The following is a 24,777-nucleotide window of genomic DNA, read 5'->3' as shown; positions in this document are numbered from 1 at the left end:
TAACAACAGGGTCTACTTCGCGCCAGTAAAATTGAAAAAAATGTCTAGAACATTTAAATCTTTTAATAATCAACTGTGAACTCCTTTACCAAATAAGTGTGTAAAAAATGTTAACATTTCAAATGAATGAACTAAATGGACTCTACAATATTTACTTTGTTTACTGTAATTTACCAATAAATAATATGAAATAGATTTGGAGATTGAATTCTAAATTTGAGAATGGGATTTATAACATTCGGTGTTTGGTCCTTTGTTGGATTTTCTAATGAATAAATACATTGGGGTTGTTTCACTTCTTTATTGTAAAGAAAAGAATTAAAAGAATCGTTTTTGAAATCAGAAATCAGGCAAAAATATTCCGATACTTCAAAAGTTACGATTTTGAGATTCTGATTAATCGTCCTAACAATAACATATAGGCATGCGTGTACACACACACACACACACACACACACACACACACACACACACACACACACACACACACACACACACACACACACACACATGCACACGCACATACGCGTGCTTCAAAGTATGCAACAAAACATTTTGACTCTTTTCAGACTATTGATCCAGAAACAATGCGAGAAAATCCAATCCTTTTTGGCGACTTTCTATCTGTAACAACTGAAAAGGAGGATCGGCTGTACGATGAATTTACCGACATACACAGAATCAAATCAAATCTACAAGAGGTAAGCCAAGCTGGAAGAGAGCACTTTTCCACATTTTTTTAAAATGATAATTTATTTGTGAAAGTCCTCTTTTATCACTCCTCATCTTATCTCAACATGTAAGAGTCTTACATATTAGCAATATTACCATTCTTACATATTAGCAATATTGCCATTCTTACATATTAGCAATATTACCATTCTTACATATTAGCAATATTACTATTCTTACATATTAGCAATATTACCATTCTTACATATTAGCAATATTACCATTCTTACATATTAGCAATATTACCATTCTTACATATTAGCAATATTACTATTCTTACATATTAGCAATATTACCATTCTTACATATTAGCAATATTACTATTCTTACATATTAGCAATATTACCATTCTTACATATTAGCTATATTACCATTCTTACATATTAGCAATCTTACCATTCTTACATATTAGCAATATTACCATTCTTACATATTAGCAATATTACCATTCTTACATATTAGCAATATTGCCATTCTTACATATTAGCAATATTACCATTCTTACATATTAGCAATATTACTATTCTTACATATTAGCAATATTACTATTCTTACATATTAGCAATATTACCATTCTTACATATTAGCAATATTACCATTCTTACATATTAGCAATATTACTATTCTTACATATTAGCAATATTACCATTCTTACATATTAGCAATATTACCATTCTTACATATTAGCAATATTACCATTCTTACATATTAGCAATATTACCATTCTTACATATTAGCAATATTACCATTCTTACATATTAGCAATATTAATATTCTTACATATTAGCAATATTACTATTCTTACATATTAGCAATATTACTATTCTTACATATTAGCAATATTACCATTCTTACATATTAGCTATATTACCATTCTTACATATTAGCAATCTTACCATTCTTACATATTAGCAATATTACCATTCTTACATATTAGCAATTTTACTATTCTTACATATTAGCAATATTACTATTCTTACATATTAGCAATATTACCATTCTTACATATTAGCAATATTACCATTCTTACATATTAGCAATATTACCATTCTAACATATTAGCAATATTACTATTCTTACATATTAGCAATATTACCATTCTTACATATTAGCAATATTTTTATTCTTATATATTAGCAATATTACTATTCTTAGATATTAGCAATCTTACCATTCTTACATATTAGCAATATTACCATTCTTACATATTAGCAATATTACTATTCTTACATATTAGCAATATTACCATTCTTACATATTAGCAATATTACTATTCTTACATATTAGCAATATTGCCATTCTTACATATTAGCAATATTACTATTCTTACATATTAGCAATATTACCATTCTTACATATTAGCAATATTACCATTCTTACATATTAGCAATATTACTATTCTTACATATTAGCAATATTACCATTCTTACATATTAGCAATATTACCATTCTTACATATTAGCAATATTACCATTCTAACATATTAGCAATTTTACTATTCTTATATATTAGCAATATTACCATTCTTACATATTAGCAATCTTACCATTCTTACAAATTAGCAATATTACTATTCTTGCATATTAACAATATTACCATTCTTACATATTAGCAATATTACTATTCTTACATATTTGCAATATTTCCATTCTTACATATTAGCAATATTACTATTCTTACATATTAGCAATATTGCTATTCTAACATATTAGCAATATTACCATTCTTACATATTAGCATTATTACCATTCTTACATATCAGCAATATTACCATTCTTACATATTAGCAATCTTACCATTCTTACAAATTAGCAATATTACCATTCTTACATATTAGCAATATTACCATTCTTTCATATTAGCATTATTACCATTCTTACATATTAGCAATATTTCCATTCTTACATATTAGCAATATTACTATTCTTACATATTAGCAATATTGCTATTCTAACATATTAGCAATATTACTATTCTTACATATTAGCATTATTACCATTCTTACATATTAGCAATATTACCATTCTTACATATTAGCAATATTACCATTCTTACATATTAGCAATCTTAGCATTCTTACATATTAGCATTATTACCATTCTTACATATTAGCAATATTACCATTCTTTCATATTAGCATTATTACCATTCTTACATATTAGCAATATTTCCATTCTTACATATTAGCAATATTACTATTCTTACATATTAGCAATATTACTATTCTAACATATTAGCAATATTACCATTCTTACATATTAGCATTATTACCATTCTTACATATCAGCAATATTACCATTCTTACATATTAGCAATCTTACCATTCTTACATATTAGCAATCTTACCATTCTTACATATTAGCAATATTACCATTCTTACATGTTAGGAATATTACCATTCTTACATATTAGCAATATTACCATTCTTACATATTAGTAATATTATTATTCTAACATATTAGCAATATTACTATTCTTACATATTAGCAATATTACCATTCTTACATATTAGCAATCTTACCATTCTTACATATTAGCAATCTTACCATTCTTACATATTAGCAATATTACCATTCTTGCATATTAGCAATCTTACCATTCTTACATATTAGCAATCTTACCATTCTTACATATTAGCAATATTGCTATTCTTACATATTAGCAATATTATCATTCTTACATATTAGCAATATTACCATTCTTACATATTAGCAATCTTACCATTCTTACATATTAGCAATATTACCATTCTTACATATTAGCAATATTACCATTCTTACATATTAGCAATATTACCATTCTTACATATTAGCAATCTTACCATTCTTACATATTAGCAATATTACCATTCTTACATATTAGCAATATTACCATTCTTACATATTAGCAATCTTACCATTCTTACATATTAGCAATATTACCATTCTTACATATTAGCAATATTACCATTCTTACATATTAGCAATATTACCATTCTTACATATTAGCAATATTGCTATTCTTACATATTAGCAATATTACCATTCTTACATATTAGCAATATTACCATTCCGTTGATTATTGTGGTAGAAAACAGAGATTTTATAATCCACAGGATAAATCTTCTTTCAGTTCCAGATAGTTTAATGGCATTAATAAAATGCTTTGTCATAAGTAAAAAAGAAATCGATATAAAATGCAAACATCTACAAAACAAGATACAATGCACAGATATGTTCAAATATGCTAGAGATACATGCTGTGAAATTACTTTAAACAATGATGTAAAGTGAGACTGTAAACTTCCGCTTGATAACGTAATGGTGAACCTTAATTCTCCATATCGTATGAAGTATTCCCAAAGTAATATCTTAACAGTAATTGATAATTTAAACACTATTTATACGATCAAGCTGACATTTGGGTAGTGGTTATTGTTACAAAAGTGCATCAGATTTGTATATTAAATTTAAAATAATTAGAAATTGAAATTCCATAAAAAATTCGACCTTGATGGAACTTTTTAAGGTTAAAGTGATATAAAAGCAAGAGATTGGGCAAAGCAGCAAATTTCTACAATGAAATACAAAGTATCGCCTAAAGTGTAACTTTCACCCTTTTTTTAACTTGATCTTTGAACTAGATATCTAAAAATTAAATCAGTTCTGTTAGATTATGAACATTTTGACTAAGTTTGATGATGATTGGTCAAGCAATGTTGACGCTAGGCTGTACAAAAGAAAACAAACATAGCAATAAACTTGACTGAAAACATAACCTCCTCAGTGCAGGTAAAAGAAAACGATTTCGTGTGACGACTCATATTGGTAGAATATAAATACCTCTCCATGAGAAATATCAAAATTTAATAAATGAATATATATATATACATTAATAAATGAATATATATATATATATATATATATATATATATATATATATATATACATTAATAAATGAATATATATATATATATATACATTAATAAATGAATATATATATATATATATACATTAATAAATGAATATATATATATATATACATTAATAAATGAATATACATATATATATATATACATTAATAAATGAATATACATATATATACATTAATAAATGAATATACATATATATATATATATATTAATAAATGAATATACATATATATACATTAATAAATGAATATACATATATATACATTAATAAATGAATATACATATATACATTAATAAATGAATATACATATATATACATTAATAAATTAATATACATATATACATTAATAAATGAATATACATATATATACATTAATAAATGAATATACATATATATACATTAATAAATGAATATACATATATATACATTAATAAATGAATATACATATATATACATTAATAAATGAATATACATATAAACATTAATAAATAAATATATATATATACATTAATAAATGAATATACATATATATATACATTAATAAATGAATATACATATATATACATTAATAAATGAATATACATATATATATATTAATAAATGAATATACATATATATACATTAATAAATGAATATACATATATATACATTAATAAATGAATATACATATATATACATTAATAAATGAATATACATATATATATATTAATAAATGAATATACATATATATACATTAATAAATGAATATACATATATACATATATTAATAAATGAATATACATATATATACATTAATAAATGAATATACATATATATACATTAATAAATGAATATACATATATATACATTAATAAATGAATATACATATAAACATTAATAAATGAATATATATATATACATTAATAAATGAATATACATATATATATACATTAATAAATGAATATACATATATATACATTAATAAATGAATATACATATATATACATTAATAAATGAATATACATATATATACATTAATAAATGAATATACATATATATACATTAATAAATGAATATACATATATATACATTAATAAATGAATATACCTATATAAAGTAATAAATGAATATACATATATACATTAATAAATGAATATATATATATACATTAATAAATGAATATACATATATACATTAATAAATGAATATACATATATATACATTAATAAATGAATATACATATATATACATTAATAAATGAATATACATATATACATTAATAAATGAATATAAATATATACATTAATAAATGAATATACATATATATACATTAATAAATGAATATACATATATATACATTAATAAATGAATATACATATAAAATACTGATCAGCATTAAAGAAAATGTCTGAAAATAAATTTTTCTACAAATATTCTCGACTTTGAAGCAGACCATAAATATCAAATCCAATATTAAATGTTGAAGAATTTAATTTTTTTGTATATTTATTGGTTTGGATGCTACTAGTGAGTTATCATTTTGAATGATTGTCAGCCATCTTTAAATATGGCTGTCATTCTCACTAATGTGCGCTATTTATGCTTATGACAAAAAGTTCAGCATTTTATTGGCTTTTATTTGCCAATTGATTTTATTAAATGTCAGTTAAGAATTTAAATCGTTCAATAAATAGGCAAGTAGCTACAAGACGACCCATCTGTTAGTCAGTATATATGCACCCCTATATTTCTTTTCTACTTAGTCTTCTAATTTTTTCTTTTTTTTGCGTTTTCTTCATTTTTTTTTCAGCAAACCATTACAAATTATTATTATTATTATTATTATTATTATTATTATTATTATTATTCCCCCCCCTCGTCCTCCTCCTCCTCCTCCTCCTCCTCCTCATCCTTCTCCTCCATAGTAGTCTCAACCTTTGGATGTTTTTAGTTCGATTTTTTTCCTTGAACATCCGGTCAATTCGTTTGACTTTAGATATTCAAGCTGTATTAACACTATCAACGTTCCTAACATCCAAGCCTTTTGCAAAATTGTCTTGTCAATCTGATTAAGCCATTTATTGTGACTTTTTGTCATGATCTCAAGCGTTTCAATTACAATGGTAATCACTTTGACTTTCTTACATTCCGAGGTGTTGGCATTTAATTTCATAGTTTCATAGCAGTCTCAACTTTCTGATGTTTTTATTTATGTTTTTATTTTTTATTTTTTTCTCAGTCTTAGTTTAGACATTCAAGCTATACCATAACACTTTCGTTGTTCCCAACAGGCAAACTTTTTGTAAAATTGGGAAAGAAATTGTTCATGCCATTTATGGTAGCTTTTTGTTATGGTCCCAAGCGTCCCGATTCCAATGGGTATCACTAATTTCTTTACATTTCCAGATTCTAACTAATTCTCATTTCAGATCTTGGTATGCATTTTTTTTTCTTGTTCTTTCTCTTGTACTCTGGTATCGAAAGGGCAGGCTACGTCAAAGATTGAGCAAGTTCTCTTGTTTGTATTTAGTAAAATTATGTCAGGTTTGGCGTGTTCAAGGACCTTATCAGTCTGTATGCGCATATCCCAAAGAAGTTTGACATTGTCGTTTTCCTAAACGCTCATATCACTTCTCATTGTGGTCTAACCCGTAGAGTATAAGACCTAAGCGACTTTGTTCTGTCTCCATTTTTTATTTTTATTTTGAACTAACATAGGACATTCTCATACAATATGCGCTAATGTTTCTTCCCTTTCATTCTGCACATCAGTGATTCTGCAGTTTTGTCGATGTAGCGTTTGATGGACCTAATGTGAGTACCTTGTTCCTGGGCTGCCATTAATCTGTTCTCAGTAGATCTTAAAAAATTTCCCCTGAACAACCAATTTCAGCTGTCGTTATCTTTAGATAGAGATTAGAGATTCTTAAAGAATATTAAAATAATTTTCCATTCTCTCTTGTAATCTCTGACTGTTCTTCTCCCCAGGTCTTCTTATCTTTTCTCTTCTCACGTCATGTAGAAGAATTTCAAGACTTTCGGAATCATATTTAATTAGATTTTCTTCAATTTCTTCAATTTCAAGGTCAGACAGCCACCCATTTGTTCTTATTGCTCGGGCTTGTCCTGCATGTTTTTGCTCTGTTATTTTAAACAGGCCTAGTTCATTTCATATTTGGTGCATTCTTTTTTCAGTATCGCCTATTGGGGCATCACTCTTCAGATAACACTTCATTACAATTTTTTTAAGGCTTTAGCCCAATTTCTTCTAGTGATAATGTTTCCAGGGTTTCTCTAGATGACATCCTGGGAATCCTCATTCTTTCCCTTACCAGACACAGGACCTACACTTGATGTTCTGGTTTCACTTACGTCGTTCTCAGTTTGATAGTTTTGAACATTCATATTTGAATAATATAAGGAATGGTTTATTTAAGGTTTTCCTTCCCTGGGCTCAAGACCCAGTTTGGGCTATGAAACGCCATTAAATCCCACCAGATGTCAACTCGGTATTTAAAACAACTGTTGCTTGACATCAGGTACTTACTATCCTTAGATATGTTGTCTCCAATATCGTTTAAGCTTTGATTTGGAGGGATTATTATTATAATAATAATAATCATAATAATAATAATAATAATAATAATAATCATAATCACCGTTTTTATAATTGTTAGTAGTTGTTTTTCTATTTTTTTCATTGTTGTTGTTGTTCACTCACTAAGAGTTTTCACACGGATTATCATGAAAGAATTCTCTCCAAGAACAATTTCTGGTGTTCTCTGGGGTATTATTATTATTATTATTATTATTATTATTATGATTATGATTATTATTATTATTATTATTATAATAATAATAATAATAATAATAATAATAATAATAATAATAATATTTTTTTTTTTTTTACTCACTCACTAGTAGTCACACAGGCCGTCATCAAAGATCTCTCTTTGAGAACAACTTATGGTGTTCTCTGGAGCCTGAGTGACAACATGTCTCCTCAGATTTCCAGTACTCTCCACCTATTTTGATAACCTTTGCAGATGAATTTGCATTATTGCTACAGTCGCTTACCATAGATTCCTCATTGGCAGCGACGATTGGTCCTCACTGAAATTTGGATGGCAATGGTATCCATCTCATAGAATTTTATGACTTCCTTTTTCAAGTATTGCTGCCAATTTGTGCTTTTATCATTTGTCTGGGTGTTCATGATGCAATCGTTAGCATAATTGCCAATATATTGCCTTCCCCACTTGATCGTGTCTATTTTTATATTCTTTTTCGGCTAGTTTGCTGCATTCACTTATTATGTAGTTTATTGTTTCTCTCTTCGTTCACAGAGTCTGCATTTGCTGTTTTCTTGTGTTTTGTTGATCCTTGCTTTGATGTGATTGGTTCTAACGGCATTCTTTGCTTACATTTTCTTTTTGTAGCTATGTCCAGGTATTTTCGTTGGTCTCATTTTTTGTCATTCTTATGAATCGTCCGTGGAGCTGTTACTCTTCCCATTTTTCTTTTCTTGTCTTATCCTTTGTCTCTTCTTTTCTCTCTTGTTTGTTTGTGAAGTGTCTCTCACTGTGGTAATTATTATTTGGTGTGCTGCATTATGTATTTTTCTAATTCTTTTTTTGTGTTATTGACACAGTCTTCTATATAAACTAGCCCTCTTCCTCCGTCTTTCCTTTTCATAAAGAGTCGTTCAGTATCATCATTTCAGTGTAGTGCATCATGCATAGTCATGAATGTCTTGGTATTCTGATCAAGATGCCTCAGTTCCTTTTTGGTTCAACCTATAAACGGTCCAAAGTATCTTACTAGTGACACTGCCCATGTGTTTATACTTTAATTAGATTACTATTATATAGTTTTATTATTATTATTATTATTATTATTATTATTATTATTATTATTATTATTATTATTTGTACTTACTATAAGTTTTCACGCAGACCATAAGCAAAGATTTCTATCTATCAACAACCTGTGATGTTCCTAGGATTCTAGGTGACAACAAGTCTCTCCAGTACTCCCCACATCTTTTGATAATCCATTTCGCTAATGAATTTGCGTTCGCCATAGATTTCTTGCTGACAACGACCATTGACCTTCACTGGAATTTTGGTGGCAATAAGCCTTCCCAAGATCCTAGTCTTCTTCACTCTTCTCCAATGGAAGTCTGGTTAGTGCTTCCTCTCCCCAGTCTTTCCCTCCTTCTTTTTCTCCTCCTCCTCTTCCTCCTCCTCCTCCCCCTCCTCCTCATTATTATTATTATTATTTCGCAAAGTGAAAGAACGCAGTATACATTGTGATGTCATAATATACCTTTTCTCTTACACCTTTATCTCTTCTATTTCTCTCTCTCTTTTCCCTTTTCTATCTCTCTTGCTCTCTTTTCTTCTCGCTCTTTCTCCTTTTTTCATAAAATCAAAGGATTTTAAAATATATTGTGATATCATAATAGAACTCTCTCTATCTCACTATCCCTTCTCCTCTCTTTCTCTCTTCTCTTTGTCTTAATTGTTTACATCATTCCATTCCACTCACCCCTTTCTTATTGTGCGCACTTTATTTACATTATTCCTTCTTCTTTGAACCCCAAACATTCATATACAAATGAAGTATGCACGGTAACAAGCAAGATAACAACAGCCTGAGAGTTTTACATTAAAAAAATCAGTTTCTTGGATGATTGTAAATGAGGCTCAAAGGTTACTTGTTTGATGTCGACTTCCTGAGATAAAATTTCTAAGAATGAATTTAGAGTTTCCACTAAAGAAATAATATCCAGATACTGTATAATGTCTTCTTGAGAAATGCCATGAAATTTGGATTACAAACAGACACCAGAGCTCCATTTAAATATTGCTGGTGCTCAATCTCAGCCTGAAGCACTCACATGTCTAACCATGGGGCTGTGATACAGCGAAAAACAGCCTGTTTATGGGTAATATATATATATATATATATATATATATATATATATATATATATATATATATATATATATATATATATATATATATATTTAAATAAGGGAGTAGTCACCAACAATGTGTATTTTTTAACATTATTTTATTATTCCGTGTTTTGGTTTTTCATTGAGAATTATGTTTGGATCATTGTAATAATGTTTTTAAGTCATTGAAATCGTTTACACGCGTTTCAGACGGTCTGCGATGCGTCTTCATCAGAAATTATTTTCAAATGTGTAAAAATGGCAATTTTCGTAGTTAGTTTGAAGTTTTTCCAAGGGGTGGAGACTTGTAAGTGTTTATTATACATTGGTATGCTGAATTTTTATTGCTTTTTTATTTGGTTTGTCCAGGGAGATTTTGACCTCGCTGTAGTCAGTCGCTATCTCGTTCTGCTAATGTGTTTTTCTTTATATTAAAGAACTCGACACTTTGCTACAAAATCTACACCCAAAAATAAACTTCACACTAGAACAAAGCCCCATAGAACTACCTTTCCTAGACATCCTAGTAACAATAAAAAACAACAACATAATCACAGACATCTACCACAAACCAATAGACACTCAACAATACATCCACTTCAAAAGCCACCATCCTAAAAACTGTCTAAAATCAATACCCTACTCCCTAGCACGTAGAGTCTGCACCATAGTAACAGACAGACACCTCCGTTCAACTAGACTGAATGAACTACAAATAACACTGTGGAAAAGAGGATACCCACTACCACTAATACAGAAAGGTATTGAACTGGCTGAAAAATTCCAATAGACCAACTAAGAACCCCAAAAGTACACAACAAAGAACAAATTCTAGCATACGTCTCTACACACAACACAAACAACCCAGAACTATTCACACAGATAACAAAAAACCTTATCCTCCTCAATCAGAACGACAAACTAAACAACATACTTAAAACAACAAAAATAATAAAAAGCAAACGCCAACCCAAAAACTTAAAACACATCCTAACTTCCTCAAAACTCGTCCCACATATTACAAAAGGAGTTACAAAATGCAACAAACCGCGATGTGGAGTATGTGACATAATAATAGAAGGTAACACATACACATTCAAAAACCCAGCACAAATTCAAAATAAAAAAGGATCTAAATTGCACCTCCAGAAATGTAGTATATGCACTAAGATGCACAACATGCAACAAATCCTACATAGGCGCCACCAAAAATTTCAGCAATAGAGTGGCCTTACATAAGAGCAACATCAAAATTGCAGATAACAGACAACTCTATGTTTCAAAACACGTACACACATGCAGTGGAAACAGCTTCAAAATAATGCCAATCTTCCAAACAGACAATTATTTTTATTTACTTACACAGGAAAAAAACTTCATCACCAAATTCACTCCTGAACTGAACAGAACCTAATACCATCACACAAAAACATGAAATGTAAGGTACACTCGCATGCACACCCATACACATACACATATACACACCCACACATAAATCAGAACCGACACATTAAAACACACACACGTGAGCGCATACAACCACACACAGACATAACACCCCTATCTCTAATACAACACACTGAACAATACCAACCCTACTTAACCTCGAAACCAACAACACTAGGAGACACCTAGAACCATAGTATAATATCTGTTCCAACACCTCGCTCCCTCCTCAGTCAGGGGAGAACCCCTCATGACTGAAACGACTATCTTCCCTTCTATCATCCCCCTCCCATACCTACACCCCCTCCAATCCCCCCCCCTCTGGGGAAACAAAATCTTCCCCACACTAGGAACCGATCCTGGGTCTGGCCATACCCACATGGGGAGACAAATAAATAGAAACATTAAAAATCCCCTATTTTAAATACACCCCTCTTTCTAAACAAACATAATATAAGACTAAAACGAAAAATCACAATACTAAAATCCAAGAATCCAAAAAATAAATATCAAAATAGAATGAAAGCACCCTACTCATCAGGTGCAATTTAGATCCTTTTTTATTTTGAATTTGTGCTGGGTTTTTGAATGTGTATGTGTTACCTTCTATTATTATGTCACATACTCCACATCGCGGTTTGTTGCATTTTGTAACTCCTTTTGTAGTATGTGGGACGAGTTTTGAGGAAGTTAGGATGTGTTTTAAGTTTTTGGGTTGGGGTTTGCTTTTTATTATTACTTCAGAAGAGCCAGTCCCCCCTCCCCACACATACACATTAGTAACGACCTCGGACCACAGCCGCCTTCCTAAGGAAGCAAATAACCCCAAAATACTATAAAACAATATACACATTCCCAAACCAATAGAAGCAAACGCACACACACGCGCACACACACACATAAACACGCACACACACACACACACACACACACACACACACACACACACACACACACACACACACACACACACACACACACACACACACACACCCTACCCCACCCTAAAGGAAAAGAAAAACACATTAGCAGAAAAAGATAGCGACTGACTACAGCGAGGTCAAAATCTCCCTGGACAAACTAAATAAAAAAGCAATAAAAATTCAGCATACCAATGTATAATAAACACTTACAAGTCTCCACCCCTTGGAAAAACTTCAAACTAACTACGAAAATCGCCATTTTTACACATTTGAAAATAATTTCTGACGAAGACGCATCACAGACCGTCTGAAACACGAGTAAACGATTTCAATGACTTAAAAACATTATTACAATGATCCAAACATAATTCTCAATGAAAAACCAAGACACAGAATAATAAAATAATGTTAAAAAATACACATTGTTGGTGACTACTCCCTTATTTAAATATACATCTTTCTTTCGTTGGAATTTATTAACCCATTTTATATAAATATATATATATATATATATATATATATATATATATATATATATATATATATTAGTGATAGGACGATTCCAATATTTTTCCCAATTCCGATACAATTACCTATTCCGATCCTTTATAAATCTCTAAATATTTAACTATAGAGTTGCTATTTTCGCCGATTTCGGGGGGGAAAAAACCCCCACATATTAACTATGCAGATATTTTCCTAAACGTCAAAATACACTTGTTGCGGATGATCTATAGATTTTAGCTTCACTGGTCGTTTAAAATCAATAAATATTTATTATTTTATCATTATTACCAGCAATGAAAGATTTTGCTTTAAACAAAATCAAATTATAGAAGACAATCAAAAGAATCGTTTTGGCATCGGAAAATCGGTTCCAATTTTTTCGATTCCCGATTCCAATTAATCGTCAGAACAGTAATATATATATATATATATATATATATATATATATATAGAGAGAGAGAGAGAGAGAGAGAGAGTACAATGATTAATAATTTATAATTAAAAATCGGTTTCAAAAGGAAGAACAAACAAAATCAATAGATTGTACGATCGTTTCGGAAACGATGTTTTTACTGAGATAGACACTACGTCTTGAGCAATAATTTTATTATTTTATTTTATAAAACAAAGTCTTCTCATCAGCAAAAAGAGTGGGTAGGGGTTTATATATATATATACTAGACTACCTGTGACCCGTTGGTTCAGTATGTTATATTAGCTATGGAATTCATGTATGAGCGTGACACTTGTGACGTAAGGGAAATATTTTTTTTGACATAACAGAAACATTTCATATGAAAGTATATTAAAATGAAAAAGAATATAGATAGATTTCTATGAGTCGTTCTGTTTAATTGATTATTTTTTAGAAAAAAAATTACAGTTACTGAATTATAAGTGGTTGGCCATACTTATAGGTAAATGTGCACTGAACAGATACCATAATAGTTATTATAGTTAAATTCAAATTTTGATATATCTGCTTTTTTTTACATCGTTCACTTCTGTATTACGTTTAAGTTATTTTAAACCCCACTCTTCCCATGTTAAATAATAATTTCGAAATAATAACGTTAATATTTCAGTGCGCATGTCATGCGCGCATGCGCAACCGAATGTCATAAACCAGAAAGTGGGTTACATACATCGTTACAAGGTCATTTGAGTTTTATAATTATATGTATATATATATATATATATATATATATATATATATATATATATATATATATATATATAAAATAAATTCTAAAGCCAAACAACGTCGCAGCCCACAGGAGCCTCTTTTATATATATATATATATATATATATATATATATATATATATATATATATATATATATATATATATATATTAGTTTTTGTCACTAGTATATGATTCGGCAGAAGATTGAAAACGTTTGTGATATATATGAATCATATATTAATTTTGTTGATTTTAACACAAAAATTATCAGAAAAACTGACAAAAATATAAAAAGGCATAACCAACCGAAGAATTCTCAATTTATAAATAAATCTTCCACAGACATGTGTTACAGCATGTAAAAACACATCAATACATCGACTTTGAGGCTCGAACAACAGACATCATTGATTGTAAAAGTCCAACATCTTAGCTATCTCGTTTTATCTATCTATTTATCTCGCTCCCTCTTTCTTTCTCTCTCTTTATCTCTCTCTCTCTCTCTCTATCCATCTCGCTCTCTCTTTCTCCCTCTCCCTCTTTATATATATATATATATATATATATATATATATATATATATAGAGAGAGAGAGAGAGAGAGAGAGAGAGAGAGAGAGAAAGAGAAAGAGAAAGAGGGAGAGAAATTTCATTAATATTTGTGTCATATTCACGGGAATACTTAAAATAAGACGCTAATTCTAATTTTTGCGCACTGTCACAAAAATAAACAAAACAAAAGGCTGTAAAATAGACCAGGTTGATAATGTCGAAAGATAAAGATGGGGATACCTTGTTATTTGTTTATGTATTTAATAATTATATATTTAAATATATATCCAAAAGATACTAAGAATGTAAAAAATATGTGCATAAAGTGTAAGCATGTTTATCTTTTATACATGAAATGCAAAATTTGCGATTGTTATTTCAGTATCTCGATGAGTTCAACATGCAGTCTTCAAAAGAAATGAAATTAGTTTTCTTTCTTGACGCTGTACAACACATAACTAGAATTGCTCGGATCCTCAGGCAACAAAGAGGAAATGCTCTGCTTGTTGGCGTCGGAGGAACCGGAAAACAGTCACTTACCAGGTGAGTTGATAGCAACACTGCCGTTGCTCCATTATAATATTATATACTATGATCATTATTTTTATGTTTGGAATGATGATGATGAGATGATGAGAATATGAACTGCCATGTTTTGTGAACTTAAATGTCTAAAGAGAAATGTTTTGTACTGATGAAGAGCAGATGCTTCAACCATAATGTTATGTTGTCAAATTTTTTAAAGCATAAAAAACTAATTTTTTGTTGTCAAAATGCATTGAGATTGCGTGTGTTTTCGAGTAGCAAACTCTAACACTAATCTATTAACAAAATATGCGGCTGTTTGAATTATAACTTCAATTACTTAGAAATGTTGAAAAGAAAATGATGTAACCTCAATCATCCAACGAGATAAATTTGGTTTTAAAGTGTAGGAGCCAGTTGTAGTGATCAATTTAATATTGAATATACACAGCATGAGAGATTATCAATTAAATCAAACGATACTTCTGCAGTTACCGACCCGAATTTCCATGATGTTGCCTCGGCATAGTCAGGCAGTTGACGTAAACAGCCTGAATATGCCGGAATAATTTTAAATGTTAGAAAAATAGACAGCATTTATCGTATACTAAATAAAATAAGGAAAAGTGGAAATACGATAAATATAACATCAACCTACCATAAATTTTATGAATTAATATTTATTATTTATTTGTTTGAATAACTGAAAACATATTTATTTTGAAATTTTTTATAAGAAAAGTTTATTCGGAAAAGACTTTTAATATTTTCTAATAAAAGTTTTTTTGCAAGAAAAGCTATTATTTCTGAAAACATAAACAAATAGAAACATTTTTTAAGGAAAAAAAATGTAAGTAAATCTTTTTCTTTCATATTCGGGTAGTTTTTAAGTGTTTGTTTTTGTAATTTGTTTGTGGTAGGGGAGGGAATTTTGATATTTCAATTCTTTTTTTCTTTTAAGGTTAGAGAACAGGATATTTCCTTAGAAATATTTTCAGGCGACTGAAGGGAACCCCCGACGGCAAAGAGTTATGAGAGGAACTAGAGAAAATGGAAAGAAACTCTTCAACCAAGTAGCCTTCAGCGATGTGGTTGATGATGGAGACAAAAGGATTTTTTTTCTGAATTTTTGTCTCCATATAAATTCCATTATCGAGTATTCCTCGGCTGGTCTCGAATTCTTTTTTGTTGTGTTGTTTTACCTCCTTCCACATCCTCTCCACATGATTTGTAGTAGCCTTTGTTGCAGGATCTACAAAATTAAGACTGTAGTTACCGTTAGATGTTGAAACCCTTCTCCTCCAACTTTGCTGTACGCTTTCCATCGGATACAACTATGGTTCCCAGCAGAATGTATATCTTTATTATAGGAAGGTTTGGGTGTTATTGTTTGGTACAATCACCAAGAAACACTTTTTATCGGTCATATCCTCCAAAGACCCAGAGTATTTTGAGGAGCCTTCTAGCGCTGCGTTTTCTCCTATTAAATAGAAACTTATAAATTTCCACAGTGTGCCCTGGGCTTCCGATCTGCCGAGAACTCCTAATGACATAATCCTGACAAATGTCTTGCATAAAGTTATTCTAGTTAGTAATAGTGTGTTCCGACCCTATACCACATTCTCTCATACGGTTTTTACTGGTTGTCATGTTGTGGAACTACATGTAAATTATTAAAGAAGTTTTGGATATGTCCATTCGTAAATTAAAAAAAAAAAAGGTTTCAAACAATTTTTTTTTTTTCCCAATTTATTAGCTTTCATGTTTTTGGTGATCTATTTTGCTTCTTTCGTTAAAAAATTTGCAACGTTTATCCATGAATTTCTGTGGCATTAGGAAAACAATTTCTCTTTAGTTCGTGTTTTATTTTCTGCTCAACAGGCAGAGCTATTGTTTGTTGAAGAAATTTCTCTTTGGAGGGCACCAGTATTATATTCTTCTTTGATATGACCTTCCCATTTGTTTTCAGATTGGCCTCTTACATCTGCGGTTATAATTGTTTCCAGATTGAACTGACGCGTGGATACGACTATGCAACTTTCCATACAGACCTCATAAAGCTTTATAACATGGCCGGAGCAAAAAATGAAAATACAGTGTTCCTCTTCACTGACACTCAGGTAATGAATAAGGAATAATAATAATATCATCTTGTGATGCAGTACATTATTGGCCAGATGGATACCAGTGTGGGCCATGAAATTGTCTATCCAATCACAATGTTTGTGCTGTTTGCCTTTGGAATTATATTCCTGCTTACTGTTTCCCTGTTTCTGCCACAATACGCAGAAATTTAAATGTAATGTAAACGAACATCGTGTTGCCTATAAGTCTGGCCCTTATCATAGCACACCCCTTTCGTTTACGGTAAGTGGATGGTGCTTCAGCATTAAATAATGCAAACAGAGTTGATTAAAAAAACAAAACAAACCAGAATTAATTTTTTTGATTGCACATTGCACAATGTCTAACAGATCGCTGAATAAATGTCGGTCGCAAATAATGAAACCACGTTTGTTATTTATCGATACTATAGTACACGTTTGTTATTCATCGATACTATAGCACACGTTTGTTATTCATCGATACTATAGTACAACAACTTAGAAGAGGAGTGATTCCAACGTTTGTCTAATTTGATGCCTTTTTATATCTTGGCCCTCAAAGTACACCTCAATTTTGATATTACTTCTTCATTTGACACAAGTCAATTTCCCTGGGGCATTCTTTTGTGGTTTGCAAATAGCTAGTAGTTTATTTGAACTTCCACATTCCTGAAGCAGTATACACGTTTTAAGGTCAAAGGGCAACTAAAGAGTTCTTAAGAGTGTCTCTTTCGAAAGAATCGAAAACTTGTTCTGTTTATTTATTATATTTATTGTTTATTCTATTCACTACATTTGTGAAGTAGGTTCCCAAGAAAAGGAATAGGAGATTCATTTACCAAAATTTACTTTTATACTTGTGACAAATGTCCTTGGAAAATTAAACGACTTAATCTTTTTTATCTTTTAGATTGTTGTGGAAGAATTTTTAGAAGATATAAACAATATTTTGAACTCTGGGGAAGTTCCAAATCTTCTTGCCACTGACGATCTTGAAAAATTAATCATAGCATGCCGTCCAGATGCCAAAGAAGCGGGAATTCCGGAAGGAAGCAGAGACCAAATTTATGAATTCTGTATCAATAGAGTTCGGTTAGTTATTGCATCTTCAGCTTCTTATTAATATTATTGTTCTTAATTTACATGTGCATACGCATACACACCCAGAAAAGTATTCTGGAATATATATATATATATATATATATATATATATATATATATATATATATATAAAGTAAGTAAACGGTATTCAAGAAGGAAAACATGTGAATTAAAACGCGGTTATTAGAAGTGCTAAAAAAAAGAGCAAACTATATTGTCTTTATTTATATAGACAAATATTACATAGTTGCTACACTAAACATGCTAATGTTTCAGATGTGGTCGGTCAGGACCACAAGTGTAACACAACCATTATTACGTCGCCTGAATCTATCTATCCACACACACACACACACACACACACACACACACACACACACACACACACACACACACACACATATATATATAGTCATCCACATACAATACTGTTTCGCTGTATCACAACTCATCAGTACGGCTAGACAAACAACGACCTCAAGCCAGGATTGAAACCCGACCGCCCAAATGACAAGGCTTCTCACCATTACGCTACACAGCTGTTGCTGTGCAGGTTGTGAATTAACGAGGTTTTGATATATACACAAAGCATTTCTTGCAAGACATGAAAATGGTTACTCAAAATGTTTTTAACAAAGGTACAAGATTAAATTTGAAATTGAACAATTTTCAAAGTGCACTTTTATAAACTTTACAAAGTAAGATATAAAAATTTAATCTAAAATTACCTTGGATTTATTTGATGTACATTTTGTTGCACTTAAAAAAATTAAATTTATCTATCATTTAGGAATTAATGATATAGATATATAATTTTCAACTAATAATTTATGAAATGTATGTGACATGAAATAATTTTTAGATTCAATTTAAATGACGTTTTTATACCTCACGTTGCAAAGTTTATAAAAGCTCGCTTTAAAAATTGATTAATTTCAAATTAAATCTTGTACCGTAATTTTTAAAGTTTAACAATTTTCATGATTTTCTTACTTGCATCTCACTTTTTAGATTATATTTTCCTTAATTTTTAATTTAAATGAAAAAATTAATGTTTTTGTAACGAGTTGAAAGTTTTTCTTCTGATGAGAAGGGCGAAATAAATTCAATAATTGATGTAATAATTACATGAATGATTTTGTACTACAAAACAAGTGTTTTAAAGAATTGTGAACTAAAATAAACGGTAAGATGGTCAACATTTAGAAATAGACTTTTGTCATTTATTTGTTTTATATATATATATATATATATATATATATATATATATATACTATTTAAAAAATGACCATCAACGATTTTTATACCTACAGACACTAGTGTTCCATGCTTATGCAATTATCAGTGTAGAAAGTGATGATTACTGCTGATCCAAACCATCCTTGGCTTCGTAGGCTAGTATCTTTCCTACATGCCACCGGCAACTAATATATGTTACATATATATTAGTATAAGAATAAAGTACACGATCATAACGTACATGATCAGGATAAAGGATAAAGTACACGATCTATTACATAACATGTTATAGAGAGAATGTAATAAAAGACAACATAAAAAAGCTAAATTATGACAGAAAAGCAAACAAGAGATTTTTTTTGATTCATATTATTTAAAGACGTTTTAAGATCCGAATGAAGCCGTTCAAATTTCGTTTGTTTTTCATTCTTCCTTGTTTAATTTGTTTGTTTTTATTTTATTTTGTCTTTCAATATATATACACACATTCTTCAAACCAATAAAAGAAAACACACACACACACACACACACACACACACACACACACACACACACACACACACACACACACACACACACACACACACACACATCCTACCCTAAAGGAAAAGAAAAAAAAACACAAGCAGAAAGAGAGAGTGTGAGAGAGAAACACAACACAGGAGTGACCACAGCCCAATAAACGAGTAATAAAAATTGAACATTCCAATGAATAGTAGATACACGTTTCCACCTCTTGGGAACATTTCAAATGAACTACGAAAATGCTATTTTTACATCTAGAACACATTTTGAAAATAATTTCCGAAGAGGACGCTTCACAGAATGTCTGAAACGCGTTAAAAACGATTTCAATGATTTAAAAACATTATTACAATGATCTAAACATAATTCTCAATGAAAAACCAAGACACGGAATAATAAAATAATGTTAAAAAATACACATTGTTGGTGACCACCCCTTATTTCAATATATATATATATATATATATATATATATATATATATATATATATATATATATATATATATATATACCGCCTAATCGCATTGACACGCCGAATCTCGTCAGATCACCGAAGTTAATCAACGTTGAGCCTGATTAATACCAGATAGGTGATCATTTGGGAATTCTAGGCGCTGTATGTGCTCTCCGCTTATCTCGGCATTTGTTTCCAGTCGTCCTTGCTACTGGTATTTAACGATGTCGACTCAGGAGAGGTGCGATTAGAGATTGCGCACCCCCTGCCACAAAAATTTCACGCTCGGACACCCCTATGGTGAGAATTAATGGTCTGTACAAAGACTGAAGAACCCTTTTAAATATATATATATATATATATATATATATATATATATATATATATATATATACATATATATATATATATTTATTTAAAAGGAATAACTAAATATATATATATATATTTATTTAAAAGGAATAACTAATAACCACTTCTGCGAGGCCTGACGAGACTGCTAGATCGTAAACATGGTTCCATCTGAAACATATGTAGCCAAACAGATAAAACGGTAAGAAAAAAATAAAACACATATTTGCTCTGCAATAGTATTGAGCACTCTCTCCAAGTTTTTACTAATTACCAGTTTTACCATATATATATATATATATATATATATATATATATATATATATATATATATATATATATATATATATATATCAGGGGCGGAGATGGGACTAGTGCCACTCATGCCCGGCACGACCAATAACTCGGTCAATGTTATTCAACATGGATTGAAACTCATCCATTAATTTCAAGCAAATATACTTAGTCTGATCTCAATTAAATAACGTATCTATTCAAGTTTCGATAGCTAAGTAGCCAAAAGTTCATAAATATATCTGGGAATAATACAAGGATGCTGTTTTGAACGGATTGTCTTTGTCCGGCCACCGTCAGATTCACAACAGCGGCTACGGAGTAGAACACACGTAATCTGTGCCAAGCACAAAACCCCTCTCGTAATAATAGTAATGTTAGAGAAATCCCGCTTTTTGCTGTAGCCACCCGCAAAGTGAAGTCAACCTATAGTGCCTAAAATATTTAGCACGATGTTACTGCTGATACCGGTTTTGGGAAGAGGGAGAGGGACCGAGAAAGAGACAGAGGGAGAGAGAGAGAGAGAGAGAGAGAGATCTATAGACACATAAGTACACATAACCACATGAAGAACGATTATTATTACTGCTGCAATATGTAGTAGTACGAATAGTTGTGTAAACATAACCACGCCTATATATCAGATTGTAAATAAATATCAGTGATGAAATTATTGTTTCATTAATTAATAAAGAACAGGTTTTGAATGAGAGTGAATTTGTTTGCTTTTATTGGGGATTTTTTTTTTCGTGAATTTTGAATAATAGAAATCTACGAAAAATACAGGTTTTAAGTCATTTTATATTAATACTAAGAAACCCGTCAATCCAATAAACCTTCGTAGAATTCCGTAGTGATACGTAAATACTTTTGTAATTTTTTTCATAAAGGCCCTGTATGTAATTTCTTTTTTTGCTGCATCCATCATTTCACAGCTATTTAAACCCAACTTTATTCATCAATATTACCTTTTATTCTATGGGAAAATTTAATCGCCGTTTTTGGAGAACATTACTTCAGTTGCCGAAAATATTTCAGTCGCTTCACTACATTCAATTTTACCACGGACTTTATTTACGAATTCTTTGTATCTTAGAATTTTGGGATAAAATTAAGATTTTCAATGTTCTTAGTGTTTCAACTGGTCAAGATATCATATGTTTCAAGATTCATCAGATGGAATTTACATTTTGGAAGTTCCCTGTATTTTGCGTATAACGTCACTTGGGATAATTTTCCTGTGTTTCACGGGTAAGCAGATTATTATCTAAAACATTTTTTAAAAAAAGTACTGTATTTGCTGTTAATAATCTGAATTTAATTAAAATATAATGGAAATGGATATTGTGTTAGACCTGAAAAATAGATCGTTTGGCCAGAGAAATGTAGCCGAAAAGTGAGAAATTATCAATTATTGGTAAATAAGGTTAGAACTCGTTCGTTCCAATCCAAATGGTTTAATGACATTGACTAGTTATGTACGAGTAAATCTGAGGAAAAAACTCTATTGTTGGCCTTACTTGCTTTTCACGTCTGAACCAGGACAATCATGGACTGATACTGGCTATACTGATTATAGGCATATTTTGGCTGACTACAAAATTCATTCGAAATCAATGACTCATTTGAACAATTATAAGCGTTTAAAAACATTTGGCATGTATGGCATAGTCACTGCTATTAGTGAATCGGCCAAACTTGAAAGAGAAAGGCACAATAAATTGGTCGAAGAAAATAGACAATATCTGAAACACCCGATGAACGCAATATTATATCTTTGCAAACAAGAACTATCATTGCGCGGACACGATGAAGGGGAAGATAGTCTTAACAAAGGTAATTATCGAGAATTATTGCAGTGTTTCTCTAAAATTGACAGTGTGTTTGCATCAAAACTTTCTGCCAAAGAAGGCTCTAGGCAATTTTCAGGTGTTTCCAGAACAATACAGAATGAAATTATATCTGCAATTGATAACGTGATTGCTGATGTTATTTACACTGAAATTCAAAGTGCCCCATTTATTTCAGTGCAGGCTGATGAAGCAACTGACTGTGCAATGCATGCACAGCTTTCGATCATTGTTAGGTGTGTGAATGGATGTAAAATTATTGAACGATTCATTGGATTTCATGACGTGAGCGATGAAAAAAGTGCCACAAGATTAGCTGATGTAATTGAGAATTCTTTAAATTCCTTCGATGATGCAAAATGCAAAATTGGTTTGCCAAACTTATGATGGAGCAGCCGTGATGCCAGGTGAACGGAACGGAGTGCAAATTAAATTGAGAGAGAGGGGATTTAAGTACGCCTATTTCATCCATTGTTATGCGCATAAACTTAATTTAGTTTTGAGTAAAAGTACGGAAAAAGTTGATGGCGTTAAAATATTTTTTTCACATTTACACAGCTTCAGTAAATTCACATCATCTAGTACGAAACGGAAGAGTGTGTTCCGAAAATTTGAAATCAGCATCCCATCTTTGTATGCTACCATATGGTTTTATAAATCATTCTTGATCATGGCGAAATATGGGATGAAACAACATTAAGTGAAACCGACAATTTATTATCAAAATTGATTTCAATTTCATGTTTTTATTAACTGTTTTTATGTCATTCTTACTCAAGCATATTTCACGTCGGGTTTTCTGCACTGTAAAATGTCAAATCATTTTACAGTGCAGAAAACCCGACGTGAAATATGCTCAAGATAAAATACATGATTTCATTCAATCAATATCAAACAATTGTGACAATGAACATTATGAAAATATGACCCAACAAACGATGACAGACATGGAGATATCTGACGAATCACATGCTCCACCCACAAAAGGAACTAGGGGAAATCGAATCAACTACAAAATTATATATTTTGAAATAAATCAAAACATCATTTCGTCACTAAAGGAACGATTCGCCAACATAGGAGACTTTTCATACTTTGAATTGCTCGATGTGAAGAAGTTTGAAGTTTTTCCCT

General features: G+C 30.3%; 1 protein-coding gene across 1 annotated transcript in view; it reads left to right on the top strand.

Moving 5' to 3' along the window:
- The window catches only part of LOC145245981 (dynein axonemal heavy chain 6-like), a 632,504-nt gene that overhangs the window by 248,333 nt on the left and 359,394 nt on the right, over window positions 1-24,777 (top strand). Inside the window, exons 47-50 of the mRNA XM_080107771.1 lie at window positions 570-701; window positions 15,581-15,741; window positions 17,693-17,843; window positions 18,739-18,920. Of these exons, the coding sequence (XP_079963897.1) occupies window positions 570-701; window positions 15,581-15,741; window positions 17,693-17,843; window positions 18,739-18,920 (626 nt within the window). The remainder of the gene's footprint in view (window positions 1-569; window positions 702-15,580; window positions 15,742-17,692; window positions 17,844-18,738; window positions 18,921-24,777) is intronic.

The sequence above is a fragment of the Euprymna scolopes genome, chromosome 23 (assembly GCF_053919585.1).
Source record: "Euprymna scolopes isolate OS-2025 chromosome 23, ASM5391958v1, whole genome shotgun sequence".
Lineage (NCBI taxonomy): Eukaryota > Metazoa > Mollusca > Cephalopoda > Sepiida > Sepiolidae > Euprymna > Euprymna scolopes.
The sequence above is the reverse complement of the archived record's forward strand: the minus strand, read 5'-3'. Positions and strand labels throughout refer to the sequence as shown.